This window comes from Suillus plorans, assembly GCF_016647745.1.
Source record: "Suillus plorans strain S12 chromosome Unknown HD556scaffold_8, whole genome shotgun sequence".
Classification (NCBI taxonomy): domain Eukaryota; kingdom Fungi; phylum Basidiomycota; class Agaricomycetes; order Boletales; family Suillaceae; genus Suillus; species Suillus plorans.
Genome location: NW_024537392.1, coordinates 383,918 through 397,086, shown reverse-complemented (window position 1 = coordinate 397,086; position 13,169 = coordinate 383,918). Strand labels below are relative to the sequence as shown.

The following is a 13,169-nucleotide window of genomic DNA, read 5'->3' as shown; positions in this document are numbered from 1 at the left end:
CTACGGCCCTGATCGCGCTCTGTGAGAAACCTTTTCCTTTGCAGTTGTTCTTGAAAGCACTTGCAAGTTGCAAGAATGTCCTGCGAGCTTCACTACTCTCAACCGTATGTCACTGAGGCGTAACACACTGAGGCAAGATGGAGAATTCAGAGTGCTTAGTGCTCACTGTGCAAACACTGGCTGTAACCGCTGAAAACGACGTACGACGCGCACAGAAAAGCCGATACATTCTACAACTCCGCGAGACCAATATGATCCGGGTCGAATGTAAAAGCTTCTGGGCTTGTAAGGCACAGTAGCAGGGAGTGTTTTACAGGGGAGCCTGGCTGGCATGTCGGTTCGAGTGAGAGAGAGGCTGCAGAAGTGTAGTGGTAGTATGTACTAGTAAACAACTGTCAATCACATACAATTATCATTCAGACAGTCATGTCATGCTTCAAGGTCTACCATGGGCAGTTCTTCATCTAAAGCAGCCCGTAAGCTACCCAAGGAAAAACCATCATGGGCAGGTTCTCGTACACCCTTGAAACCAGACGGCGCTCAAGAAATACGACGTCCAAGACCACTGGCGTTTGAAAATAAGACTGATGGTGCGTACTTATGCCGGAGCTGTTCGCGTCACTTATGCTTATGACCTGTTCAAACGTTGTACTAGCGGTCGAGGCCGATGCAAAAGACCCGCAGTTTATGTTCAAGCTAAACCAGCTAGGCCCTGTGCGCGTCGACCACCACATGCGGTCCGTCCGACCAGTGCGTGACCCGTCCGGTACCGAGTGCCGCGCTTACTAGGGTATTATATTGATTCCCTCACAGACAGACTATGTTCAGCAGATGCATCGTTCTCGCCTTCAGTCTGAAATGGAGGCTTCTCCGTCACATTCCACTCGAAATCGCTTACTGGCCTCATCGCTGAGCGAATTATTGGAGTCTCGGAAAACAGTCAAATCTCAAGCAGAACTTCAGGCCTTAGCAGAGCAGTATCATATCGACGTTACCAAGCTGGACGAGCTCGCGAAGTTTGTGAACACGCCCTCCATTGACGAAAGCACCATAGTAAAGAGCACGAACCAGGAAGGGGAGGAAACTCTGACAATGATGGTGAGTCCGTCAGTGTCCTACTAAGAGTACGAATGAAATTATTGTATTCAGGCTCGCTGGGTCGACCCAAAACTTGAAACGTGATGGAGGTTGACGCTCTTTTGATTATTCTTAGTCGTGCCACACTTTCTCTGATAATACAAGTCCTGTAGTACTTACTTACAAAATAGAGATGTCACAATGACAGAAAAATTACAATACAAATGGTGAATAGCCTTACATACTAGAAAAAAACGTGGTGAGCGTTCGCCTGCGTCGACTCGGTGGGGCAGTATGGACATTTGACACGTCTGAAACCATCATGAGTCAAGAAAACCAGAACCCGAGGAGCACAACGACGTACCCGTTGGACTTGCACAGTTTCTGCAGACTTTCCTTCGTTATGACGTGCCCACATGTCATCATCATCGGGGGGTTCTGCTCAGTAGATTGTTCCTTGGATACTGGGCAAGCAAAGATGGAATGATAACGGTTCTCTGGTGCGAGCTGAATTTCAATCTGGAGATGCAATGAGACAAATTGGTTTCAACAAAGGAAAAAGTACGGACAGGCAACTCGTCGCTCTGACTCCATTCACTCTTGCGCTCTTTCATTACCGTCCGAGCTTTCTCAATTCTGGCCAGGGCGCCTCCACCACCAATATCACCTATAACTCTCAGTGGTACTTGTCGACTCATGCCAAGATTCGTGCAGTATTCCTTGGCGAAAAGTGGCTCGAGGTCTGTATGCACCGAGTCTGAAGCCAAGTCTGCGTACGGTGACCGCTGGAGGCGTTCCTTCGGGAGATACAAAACGGAAGTCATGAGTCTTTGAAACTCTATTGCGTGCTCTGGATAGAAGCTGCGCAATGTAGCATTTGCGTACGATATGGCAGGGCCAGCATCTAGTGGTTCTGCCAAGAGGAGACGGATGAACTGAGAACGGTGCAGATAGAACTCCAGCGGCGACGATCGTTTCCGGAGAAAATCGCGGTTCTTCAGCGACCACCTAGAAGCAGTGCACATAAGAAAGGGTAATGTCGGAGCCACGAAACGTGGCGCACTCTAATGCAGGCCCTATATCCTGTCTCTTTAATGCCAATACTATGCGGTGCAAGTCCTGAAACTTGGTTCGTTGCTCAGGTTCGATGACCAACTTGCACTCCTGGGAACGATTTTAGCTAAATCTCAGACACCCCGACATTTGCTTACTTGAATAAATGTCTCCGCTGTTGAAAACTGCCCGGTGCGCAAAAAATGCAGGGCAATAGTTCTCTCAAGAGCCGCTTGCGCATCCTTCGATGTGAATAGAGGATCATACGTCGGAAGGGGTTGAGTGAATTTCTGTGTCGTGTGAGCTCACGTTCGCCGATATGGAGGATTAAGAGAACATGCAGACCTTATCCAGGGCCTTCCCAAGTCTTGCAATTCCGTTGTAAATCTCCCTCTGCTTCTCGTCTATTTCCTTCTTCTTTGCTTCGACAGTTTGTGCTAGAAGGACATAGGTATCCTCTGTAACGCTCCCTGCATTAATGCGATCCTTTACTTCTCGGAGAGATTGAAGAAGAGAGTCCAAAGAGTTCTCGATAGATGGTGTTTTCCCTTTAGCTCTCTCTGTGAGCCTTTCGAGCTTAAACAGTTCTTTAAGTGGCCCGTCCATGAAAGTGCTGGCGCTAAGCTGCGTAAGGAGGTTATCGAAATGCTGATTTACAAAAATGGTAATTTATGTAATTAGTCACAGGATATACATCGTCACGCGCTGGTACTGTCACTCCAATAATGCCTCGATTTCTCGTCGGTGATGAACTGGGCAACATAAAATCGGTGGGGTACAACCCAGCTTCGCAAGAGGAATCAAAAACAACCTTGAAAATTCTCCATGATGGTACTGTCACTGGCAGAACTAAAGCCATTCAAAAACTCGCGCTGAACGCGGGGGAGAAGACATTGGTGCGTCCAGACAGCCCTTCGCATTAGTAAAGCATCTAATGCTGAGGGATAGCTATCAGCTGCTCATGCCAATGGAGCGGTTTCAATTTTTTCTTCGAATGAAGATGATCAACTCGAGTTACTTCAAGAGTGGAAGGAAACTCGAATCAAAAGCGATCAGTCTTTCATCGGTCTTGCTGCTTCGGGCAGGTGAGTTTCTTGTATTCAAGTCACTTGCTTGATGGTTCTGAAGCGGCAAAGCTCTGTATTCTCCTGTACTACCAATGGCGCCCTGCTAATGTCGACTTTGAAGGATGATAATAGTGGTGTTAGCCATAATCTTGCTGCCTTGCCGTCTCGACTATGCGACTGGCGTCTCTCACATGACCAACAGACGTTTGCATACGGAGGCGACGAGGTAGAAGTATCTCTCTGGGATACAGAGCGTGCATTTTCCCGTCCGTCTGAAAGTTTCGCAAAAGGTGCACCAGTTAACGGTAGCAAAAAACGGAAACAAAGCGATACACTTTTTCTTGGGGAAATTTGGCGCGCCAAAAATGTCCCAAATGATTTTCTCGGACTGCGGCAGCCCGTTCACAATACATGTTTAACCTACCTCTCGCCATCAACATCTACGAGCCAACAGCATCTTCTTGCAGGCACACGTCTAGGTGATATGCGTCGTTACGACACACGTGCTGGGCGGCGACCTGTCGCTGTATTTAAGGGAGTAGGGAAGGTTGGTGGCATAAAAACAGTAGAGAAGGGATTTTCAGAACAGTCGGTGTTTCTTTGATCGACCCTCTGATTGGCTTTGCTGACCACTACATGATCAGTGAGGCCTTCATCTCAGACAACGGCTCAAATGTGTATGCGGTTGATTTACGGAATGGGAGTATCTCATATGGGTACAAAGGTCTGTTCTCCTGATTACGTTTCCTGCTAATTCTCGTTGACTGATTTTTTGGTATCCTAGGCCTATCGGGCACTGCCATCTCACTGGCTGCATCCCCAACCTATTTAGCTTCAGCATCGATAGATCGATATATACGCATACACAGTGTTGTCCAACTTCCTGATAAAGTTGGGCAGCACCTTGACAAGAAGGGCACGGTTTTAGAGCGCATTTTCATGACAACAATACCGACGGCTGTTGTTTGGGACCAAGAGCAAGATATTGCCCCCGTAAATGAGGATGAACAGGAAGGAGAGGATGTATGGGAAGGTATGAAAAATGTTGAAGAGGGCGATGGAAAGGCTTGAGTGGTCTACTCGTTTTTCGCAGTCCTACGTCTCATTCAGGAAGTTCATATTATTCTGCATTATCAATGCTTTACTTTCGTCGATAAGCAAGGTCCCTTGAAAGATGAAGCGACATTTTTCATCACACCTTGTATATCAGGCGATCCAAAGTATTGAATTTGACAATACATCCCTGCATTATCACTCCTAGGAAATGGTCCACTCGGTCCAATCGGTTGCTAACTCATCATATTTCCAAGAAAATGAGCTCCCGGCGTCCGTATACATGTACTCCACAGCCCCATCGTCGCCTAGTTCACACAGTCGGGACAAATTGCGCGTCAGGGTCTTTGTGCGGGGTGCGCCAAGTTGGCAATGCACAATGGGAAGTTGATCGACGAGTTCTTCCACAGGGTGAAACACTACTGCTTATAAGTATGCGCTGTTCGAAGAGTGCACGTCATCATGTGTCGTACAACTGCATGAACATGACTTCATGCGCGTGTCCCAGAAAGTGAAGTATTCTGCTGGACCTCGTGTGGCACCTCAAATTTGGCTCGCAGCAAAGGCCTTCATCGACTGGTTAACAATCCGCCTGCGTACTCCGACACCCGAGCTCAAAAGTCCCTCTCAATCTGGACATGAAGGCCACCACAACCTGACGATAGAAGATCTCGCCCCCCCCCTTTGGTGTCGGGTGAGTAGAGAAGGTTGCCGACGACCTCTGGCAGCGGTTGGGTCGATGGAGACGAGTCCTTCTGCAAAGAAATTGCTGGTGACCTGCGATACCAGGTAGGGAAGCGGTTCTGCGCGGGTATCACCTGGTTTGTCTCTATTTCGCGCAGTAAAGGAGGCGGGCTCCGTAAATTATAATGGGGTTCTCTAGCTCGTCCGAGTCCGCGTAGTATCACGAGATACTTGCGCGCATTGGGCCCGAAATGAGCGTATGTCTGTAGTAGGAACTCAACGTCATGCCGGCCTGCGGTAAGAGAGCACTGAAAATGATGTTCATACCAAACGTTAGCCTCCTACACGTACATTTCCCCTCATAGCAAGTGCCAACAAGTTGAAGGATCTCGTCCCGGTGCATGAGGCCGGGCTGCACGTGACTTGATGTTAAGTGTTTACCTAATTGTGAAACTGGCTGTCAGTGATTGTTAGTCACTGACTCTATGTTATATATGGAGGACGACACCCTCGCACAGATAAAATCTGTAGTCGATAGCCTGCAGTCTCCCATATCTGATCTCCAAATTCTTTTGTCGTTACTTTGTCGACCTTTGGACTACATAGGCCTTCTTCCGCCACAATGTCGCCGGTTCAATCTCGAGCCGCTCCAAGGATCGCGAGTCCTTGATATCGGCAAAGCCTTTCCTCCGCTTCAAAGAGTGTTAATTGAGCAAGTTTTACCTACGTGGTCGACAGTCCTTGCTAATGAAGGTCATCTGCTTCTCGCCGATCAATATTTCTGCCCCGATGCATTTTCTTTTGCACTATCTGCTGCAGGGGATGTGGTGCTCTGCGCTTATTCCACATTGCTCTCTTCAGTGCTCACAGAGGAATCTATTAGATTATTAGCCAAGTTGTCGACTCAGTATCCTATTGACAGACTTCATACCGCTGCTTTCGCTGGCAACGATCTATCAGCCAGGAATTCGGTCAGATGGGATGACTGTCTCAAAAACGTTTTTTCAGTCCCATTAAAAGCTGCCAACGCAGTTGGCACGCGAGATTTGCCCCCAGAACTTGAGCTCGCGACCTACTTTAATGGCTTCAGCAGCGGTACGGAACGTTTAATATCCACTCTTTCCCGTTCCCCGTCGCAGGGTGTGTTTTTTTCATGTTATATCTGATATACGTATGACGTATGTTCAGATAGGATAATGTCTGTCACACAACTTCTGATAAAACTCGTAAATGTCGGCGTGTTTCCATCTTCATCGTTCTTACCACTGTCCCAACCATCCTTCTTTCGTTCCACGCTAGTCACAATCCGCACGAAGTTTAAACTGGATGATGACCACAGCTACTCCAGGTTCTGGACGAATGTACTCATTGATCTCCCATCCACGGTTGCCCAGCAGACCATGTTCGCCTCATTGTGTTCTTCTCTGGCGCAGTTACCTAGTAACTTAAGTGTTACTGCGCAAGATAGAGGCATTGTCGTGCAAGAATCCTTATTGCTTCGCGCCATGTTCGGAACTCTCCAGCCAGAATCAGATGTATGGAATGCGGTATTGGGTGTTGTGTTATCCCGCGATTGGAAAGAGAGCCATGCCAGGATTTTCGTCAGCTGGGCGGCCGGTGCAAAAATAGGTCCAATAAACTCTAAAGGTCAGTGTTTTGATCAGACTCTCGTGGACACATGTCAACCGTGATGCTCCAGCACTCCAGGCTTTATTGTCATGTACTTTGGAAATGTGGTGCACTTCAGAGCACATCAAGCACTCACTGCTGTTGCGGCATCGTTGTGAGTCTATCTTGTTGTAAAGTCGATTTCAGTAATTGATCACTTCACATGGATCAGATGTTACATCACTGCTACTTCTCATTGTATCGTATTTCCCTCATCAATCAGAATATGTGGTATCAGCTGCGCTTTCGCCTAGCTTCGTGACAGCAGTTGGTCAATATATCAGTCATCTAGATCATAGCATTCGTCGATGTGGGATGCTGGCAGCTGAAGTGGTTGCAACGCGTGCAGGCAAGAGCTTGGATTTCGGAGACTGGGATGGAGACGCCGACGGGAAGCCCTGGGCCAGAGACCTAAGAGCACTTTGTTCGGCTCGAGACATTGATTTTGACCCCTGCGCAGTGGATGAATTGGAGGCCGCCACGGAGGAGAACGCCCTAACAGAAGAGATTATTACTGCTGGTGTCCTGGAAGATACAAAAATGTCAGCATTGAAACTCACAAAGGCTAGTGTCGCGACCGGCTACGACTCGGACGACTCACTTACAGGCTACGCATCGCCAACCTCCTCCCGTTCCGCATCACCCACGCCCTCTGAGCTCGACGAGATGGAGAAAGATCCCACTTTACGTGTTGGAGTCAAGAAAATTCCACGACCTGTGTACCTTGCGCAACTAGGCGAGATGGTGCGGAACGCTAGAGTGAAGCCCGGCGAAGAGAGTCAGGAAGCCGACAAAATCGAAATGGCCCTTAACGTTGCAGAAGAGCTAATCAGGAAAAAGAGAGATTATGGGAGTGAACTTGGTGGGTTCGGCATGGCATTACATACTTCAAGAACTGACCGCTACGCAGAGGAAAACGCTGCTAATTTGGTTTATGGGTTCACTTCGCTGAACGACAACTTCGAAATTGACGCCTTCGAGAACAAGCGCCAGCGTACCATCAATGCTCTGGTAGCGTGCTGCCCTCGAGTCTCTACTGGGTAAGTTTCTTTGCAAGCTATGGTCGACAAACACGTATGATGAAATTCCCCACAGGTGCATCATCGAAGAATTTTTCAGCAATCAGTATTCTACTGAGCAACGCTTTGTCATACTTAACGGCCTTGTACTTGGAGCACGGGAACTGGCGTCGCTCCCCGTCCATTCTGCAAGCTTGCAGCCTCTTAATAATCAACGCACCGCATTTCCTAGCAAAACTTTGCCTCCTGCCCTTCATCAGAAATATCTCACTGTCGATGGTCAAGCCAATGGAACTGTTCAAGGCTTGCTTGAGGGTGTCACACGGGCAGCAATTGACAGAGGAAAAGAAGCTACCGCCGACAAAGTGCCAGAGTTCGTACGAGAACGGCAGTTGCGCATAAGAAAATCTCCCAAAGTTGCTGAAGTGTCGCCTGCAGAAAGGCGAAGTCGAGCTCTCTTGCCAGGCCAAATTTCGCAACCTCACCGAACTGCATTTATAGACGTCGCAGCTGAATACTTCATCATGCCATTTATCAACCGTTTCTGGGCATTCCTCCGCAACGAACAGACACGCGAGGAGAGAACAGCACACCGTGATGCTCTGTATCGGTATCACGGTGCTGGCACAGGTCTTGTCCTCAACGCCGTTGTTCTGTCACAATTCATGAGCTCTCTGGCGTTGCTGGTACATGCAGCACAGAATGCTCCGCAATGGTTGTCTATTATTGCACCAGGTGCACTGGAGCTCGCGGTCACCTTGGGGACTCGACCGATCTCAAGGGCTGCTAATGATGACACGGACTCGACTGGACTAACTGGGGAAGCTCGGGGAAAGGAAGCTTCGGTCCTCACGGCTGCTCTTGAACTTTCTTTGATTGTCCTGGATGGTTGTCTCGAGCTTGATGGGGGACGCTCGCTCGGGCTTGAGCACACTACACTACTGTTGGGTGCTGGAGAGTGGGCTGGGAGGATTTTTGAGCTACTTGAGAAGGGCACTCTGGTAGAAGGTGGCGGGGGAGGGCATGAGGTTCGATTGCGTAGGGCTGCAGCAGGGGTATTGCTGAAGGTCGATGAATTGACCTCAAAATGGCGAAGGTCAATGGTGGATGTCCGATAGTCGATGCATGCGAGACATTTGTCTCCAGAAATCTCTTGTTAGTCCTACGGGTTGACTCAAGTATAGTACATCCGGGGCACAAATGTTGCTAATTTATGTTACTTTGTATCTAATGCCAGTAATTGGCAGAGATGGCCTTGACAGAAAGCCAAGCATCATCCAGGGCTTTCACAACCTCATCGGCTGTGAAGAACAGTTTAGTCGTACGACAAAATAGTAAGAGCTGTGTTGAGCTCACGTAAAGGGCCCTTTTCGAGATCCAAAAGGTTCTGAAAATGATCGATTCGTATGTGTTGAGCCAGAAATTATGTACATGACCATACCTGCTCCGTGTGCTTCGCACTAGATGCTCCGATAATCACTGCGTCGCCAGTTTCACGAGACAGACAGCTGTGGTGAGAGATCCACCGCAAAGCCACTTCAGGCACCGTCAAATTGTACGCTTCAGCAACCTCGCGGACCAACTTGACAGCAGCAAAGTAGGTGTTATTCCAATACCTGCACTGTGTCAAATGCAAAACCTCCTATCCTTAAATGAAGTTTACCTGTTACGATGGAACTACGAAGTACAAAATTAGCTCTGAAGACAAGATAAAGCAGAGAAGTAGAAAAGACCTTGCCCTGGATTCTGCCAGGATCAAATCGGCTACCTGCCTCAGCCTGATCGTCTTGGTTGATGTACCGACCAGTAAAGAAGCCTCCTGCAACTAAATCAAATGGCTCAGGCTCATGCGTAGCAATACTACAGGGGAAGTACGTACGAGGACTGAAGGCGTAGAAGCTTATACCATATTTGCGTAAGCAGCTGAACAGTTCCGGTTCTACGGTTCTATGGACCACCTGTATAAGCACAACAGAAGGCGAGATACTCAATAGCAAACCTTTGTATCGCATTGTAAACGCCTTGGTACACAGTAGGTTGGATATACCCATTTGACCTGCATATTTCCATTATTTGCGCTACTTCCCAACTATGCAAGAGGGGATTAGGACCTAGGATTGGCAATCACATTGAAAGATACTGACGACATATAATTGCTGATGCCAAAAGCTTTAAAATACCCTTCTTTGTACAGTTCGTTAACAGCTTTTAGAGTGACCTCGTATGGTATAGTGCGGTCGGGACCGTGGAGATACCACATGTCAACTTTGCTGAATGACATTATCAGGTCGTGGGCTTGCAATAGTGAGGATCACTTACTCAGTGTTCAGGGCCTTCAAGGATGCCATAAGATTCAGGCGCAAACCCTTGAATGTCCAAGCATAAATAATCATAGCAACGGAATGCAGGAAGCGGAATGGGTTCACCTCTGGGGAGTGATCGCACAACTGGCCCTCCTCAGTAGGACGGCCCATCCGCTAAGCGACCTGTTGAGCTGAGTTGAAAGAACAGAAAGGATGGACGTTACAGAATGAGGATAGTGCTTGGTGTCCATGATCAAACTCCGGTTCTGCCAGTTGATTTTTCCGAGATATTCTTCACTGGTACCGAATGCATAAATGCGTGCAGTGTCGACCTGAAGAAAATCAGTGTGTTGCAATGCATGGCTGACTGACGTAAGACCAACCTCATTGTGCCCATGGCTCTGAAAGATGTCGAGGATAGTTTCCACGTCTTTGAGTTCATGAACTCGAGCGCCTTCAGATCCTTCTACGCCAAACGTCATAGCACCCTGAAGATAACTTAGCACTGTCATCATGAACGAGTGACTAAATATTAACCATTACGATCTTCAAGGCGCTCTTTGGGCTGATAGTTGCAGACATGGTTGTTAGAATGTGAGCTGGACTAGTAGCTATGTGTGGATTGTCGTCCTTGGTAGGTGTGTTAAGTTTGAACTTATAAGTAGTGCCATGCCGAAAGGTGATACATAGCGTGCATAAGCCTTCGGCAAAAGATAGCTGGAATTAAAGTTAAATTGAGTGGACTGGTCAGACTTTCTGACCGATGGCAAGCCAGATTGATGACCATCTGACAAACCAACACGTTATTATTATTCCCGCTGCGTGGCTGTGCCATTCGTTATTGCAAGTTGATCAGGCTTCTCAGGCCCGGGAGAACTTTATGCCGCCCCTACGGTGTCGTCGCTCATGCATATGTGTCTTCATCTATTACTATGACTTCGTTCATCGGTCATCTTCCTGTTTCTGTCGCGTTTGATCTAACATCGCAGTGTTGTCTTGTCACTTCTTCAACTGCCCACTCGCTCGGCCATTCGGGTTTAGGTTCTCGGTTCACTGAAATCCGCACGGCCTCTTATGAGGGTCGTGCGCTCACAACCGATATCGAGTTCGAGATTGTGCCTAGTCTCGATGCCGATGTCTTGATTGGAATGAACTGGATTGCTACATGGCGCACGGTCAGGCGGGAAGGTAAGAATGCTGTCTGTGATCCCTATTTTCTGGCCCTCAAGGTGACGACGTCTTATTGTTTTCTTTTTCTATACCTTTGATCTTCTTCTAAATGTGCCTTGATTTGCAATGACGCAGAAAAAGGGACATTAGATGTCCACTCCCCTCAGCTCCCGCCAAGGACGAGAAGAAAGCAACAGACATCGAGAGGCTCGTTGCGCAGTCTCCTAAGAAAGACATGCCAGTTGCTCCCTCAAACGTCTCGAAGCTACCACTAGCCCCTGTTAAACCAGCAAAGAAGAGTATTACCTTGTGGGTCCTCTGGGTAATCTGGTACAATAGTTATAGGTATAGTATTATCCTCAACACATGTGATCGAATACTCACCCTTCTGATTTATTAAGGCGGTTTTTCACCATTGTGTTCATAGTTAATTTCATTGGACTTGGCTTTGCGATTGCTGGAAAATGGCCATACGCAGCAAAATATCCCGGTGCTTTGGTCGTTGGTAATTTAAACGTTGCGGTTCTTGTACGTAATGAGATTTTGGGACGTTGCTTGTATTTGTTCGTCAACGCCTTCTTTGCCAAGGTTCATGTCAAGCATTTTTAACATTTTCAATTGGTGTTGATGCATTTTCTATCATAATGGACTCCTCTGTGGTTCCGCCTTGCATGTACCTCCACTTTGCAGGTTAGTTTGAAATCCAAACAGCAATTTCAGGGAGCTCACTTCTCTTCAGAATCTTGGTGGTATCCACAGCGGATGTGCAATCTCCGGCATGGCTTGGATAGTCCTCATGGTCGTGCATCAACTCAAGGCAAAGCATATGTTCAACGACTCTATACTTGCCTTCGGTGTGATCACCTCGGTTATGTTGTTCATCACAATCTGTGCTGGTCTTCCGTGGATTCGTAACACGCACCACATGTGAGTATTCTTTTCGGTCATTCACCGCAGCGTTTTCACATCAGCATCTAGTGTATTTGAACTGAATCACCGTTTCTTCGGATGGACTTCCTTGTGCATGACCTGTAGGCTCGACCCTAATGTAGAAAAGCTTACGACTGTGCTAATTCTTGAAGGGGTATACAATATCGTGACCAATGGCTATGACACTGCAGACGGAAAGTTCGGCCACCTCGGGAAACACGTTGTCCAACAACAGGCTTTCTGACACACGGTCGGAATGTCCATCTTGTAAGTACTGCTTGACCTGCTTTTTTAATTGCGTTTCTCACAGTGGTTCCAGCATTGTTCTACCTTGGATTTGCACACGACACGTCAAGGTCGACGTTGAACTGCCCTCTTCAAAAGTTGCTGTTCTCCGTTTCGAGCGTGGATTGCAACAGGGTGCTTGCTCGTATCAGTCGCTCGGCCGTCAAGGAATATCACGATTTCGGTACCGTCTCGTGAGTCTTCGGTGTCGTCGCCATACGATACTACTAACTCTTTGCAGCGAGGGTACTCATGCAATGTATCACTACCTGATTTGTGGTGTGCAAGGCGATTTCACTAGGGGCCTGGTGAACGACCCACCAAGAAAAATCTGGAATCGTGAGCTGAAGGTAAAACGACCAAAACAATCTTTTTTATCAGATTGCCAAATTTTCTTTCAGTTCGCCAGTATCTCTAATACGTCGACCCTTTACAAGCGTGGAATCCGTATCTGCACTGGCACTGGTCTTGGCGTTGTCCTTTCTGCCTGCATTCAATCTCCCTATTGGTACCTGATTTGGATCGGTGCGACAACTTGGGCCTCTGGTATATGCATATCATTGACGTTTCCGCTAGGCTCCGATCAAGAGAAGATGTTCGGCCCAACCATTAATGGTCTCATTTACAAGCACATCGGTCCAGAGCGTCTCCTCCTTTGGGACTTCAAGGTCCGTGGTGGTCGTCCACCATGAAGATATTTAAGGAGGTATACGACCGCTGGCAAGCGGAGGTTGTCTTCATCACTTCCAACTACCTGGGTAACTTTGAGATCCAGCATGGTTGTAAGGAAGCTGGAATTCCTGCATTCGGAACTCTTTGGGACTTTGTGAGTGACTCTCCAGAATCTAGTTGCTGATGGA

At 47.9% G+C, this 13,169-nt stretch overlaps 6 protein-coding genes across 6 annotated transcripts; 4 read left to right on the top strand and 2 right to left on the bottom strand.

The window, feature by feature from the left end:
• Positions 1-448: 448 nt before the first annotated feature.
• Positions 449-1,182, top strand: HD556DRAFT_1430216 (uncharacterized protein; the record flags this gene model as incomplete). The annotated part of the gene is made up of 4 exons (XM_041304887.1): positions 449-590; positions 656-750; positions 814-1,098; positions 1,150-1,182. 4 exons carry the CDS (start codon positions 449-451, stop codon positions 1,180-1,182), a joined length of 555 nt encoding a protein of 184 aa, XP_041164599.1.
• A 139-nt stretch (positions 1,183-1,321) lies between these two features.
• Positions 1,322-2,736, bottom strand: HD556DRAFT_1229935 (CTLH/CRA C-terminal to lish motif domain-containing protein; the record flags this gene model as incomplete). Its single annotated transcript, XM_041297313.1, has 6 exons — positions 1,322-1,388; positions 1,442-1,596; positions 1,647-2,085; positions 2,141-2,241; positions 2,289-2,420; positions 2,476-2,736. The coding sequence occupies 6 exons, from the start codon at positions 2,734-2,736 to the stop codon at positions 1,322-1,324; spliced, it is 1,155 nt and encodes a 384-aa protein (XP_041164598.1).
• Positions 2,737-2,855: 119 nt separating this feature from the next.
• Positions 2,856-4,506, top strand: HD556DRAFT_1502339 (uncharacterized protein; the record flags this gene model as incomplete). The annotated part of the gene is made up of 5 exons (XM_041308974.1): positions 2,856-3,026; positions 3,079-3,215; positions 3,267-3,785; positions 3,842-3,921; positions 3,982-4,506. The coding sequence occupies 5 exons, from the start codon at positions 2,856-2,858 to the stop codon at positions 4,266-4,268; spliced, it is 1,194 nt and encodes a 397-aa protein (XP_041164597.1). The 3' UTR covers positions 4,269-4,506.
• An 854-nt stretch (positions 4,507-5,360) lies between these two features.
• Positions 5,361-8,982, top strand: HD556DRAFT_964621 (telomere length regulation protein-domain-containing protein). The gene is made up of 6 exons (XM_041312145.1): positions 5,361-6,074; positions 6,123-6,581; positions 6,634-6,717; positions 6,775-7,464; positions 7,513-7,642; positions 7,698-8,982. The coding sequence occupies exons 1-6, from the start codon at positions 5,420-5,422 to the stop codon at positions 8,737-8,739; spliced, it is 3,060 nt and encodes a 1,019-aa protein (XP_041164596.1). The 5' UTR covers positions 5,361-5,419; the 3' UTR covers positions 8,740-8,982.
• Positions 8,978-10,692, bottom strand: HD556DRAFT_1340300 (Aldo/keto reductase). The gene is made up of 10 exons (XM_041302067.1): positions 10,462-10,692; positions 10,308-10,412; positions 10,149-10,256; positions 9,941-10,098; positions 9,766-9,891; positions 9,621-9,710; positions 9,501-9,568; positions 9,355-9,446; positions 9,285-9,298; positions 8,978-9,237 (listed from the first exon to the last, which is right to left on the bottom strand). The coding sequence occupies exons 1-10, from the start codon at positions 10,504-10,506 to the stop codon at positions 9,045-9,047; spliced, it is 999 nt and encodes a 332-aa protein (XP_041164595.1). The 5' UTR covers positions 10,507-10,692; the 3' UTR covers positions 8,978-9,044.
• On the top strand, positions 10,688-13,001 carry HD556DRAFT_1438848 (uncharacterized protein; the record flags this gene model as incomplete). Its single annotated transcript, XM_041305888.1, has 11 exons — positions 10,688-10,864; positions 10,914-11,112; positions 11,262-11,439; positions 11,496-11,622; positions 11,834-12,021; positions 12,073-12,160; positions 12,216-12,291; positions 12,344-12,503; positions 12,551-12,659; positions 12,711-12,834; positions 12,886-13,001. The coding sequence occupies 11 exons, from the start codon at positions 10,688-10,690 to the stop codon at positions 12,999-13,001; spliced, it is 1,542 nt and encodes a 513-aa protein (XP_041164594.1).
• Between the last annotated feature and the right edge of the window lie 168 nt (positions 13,002-13,169).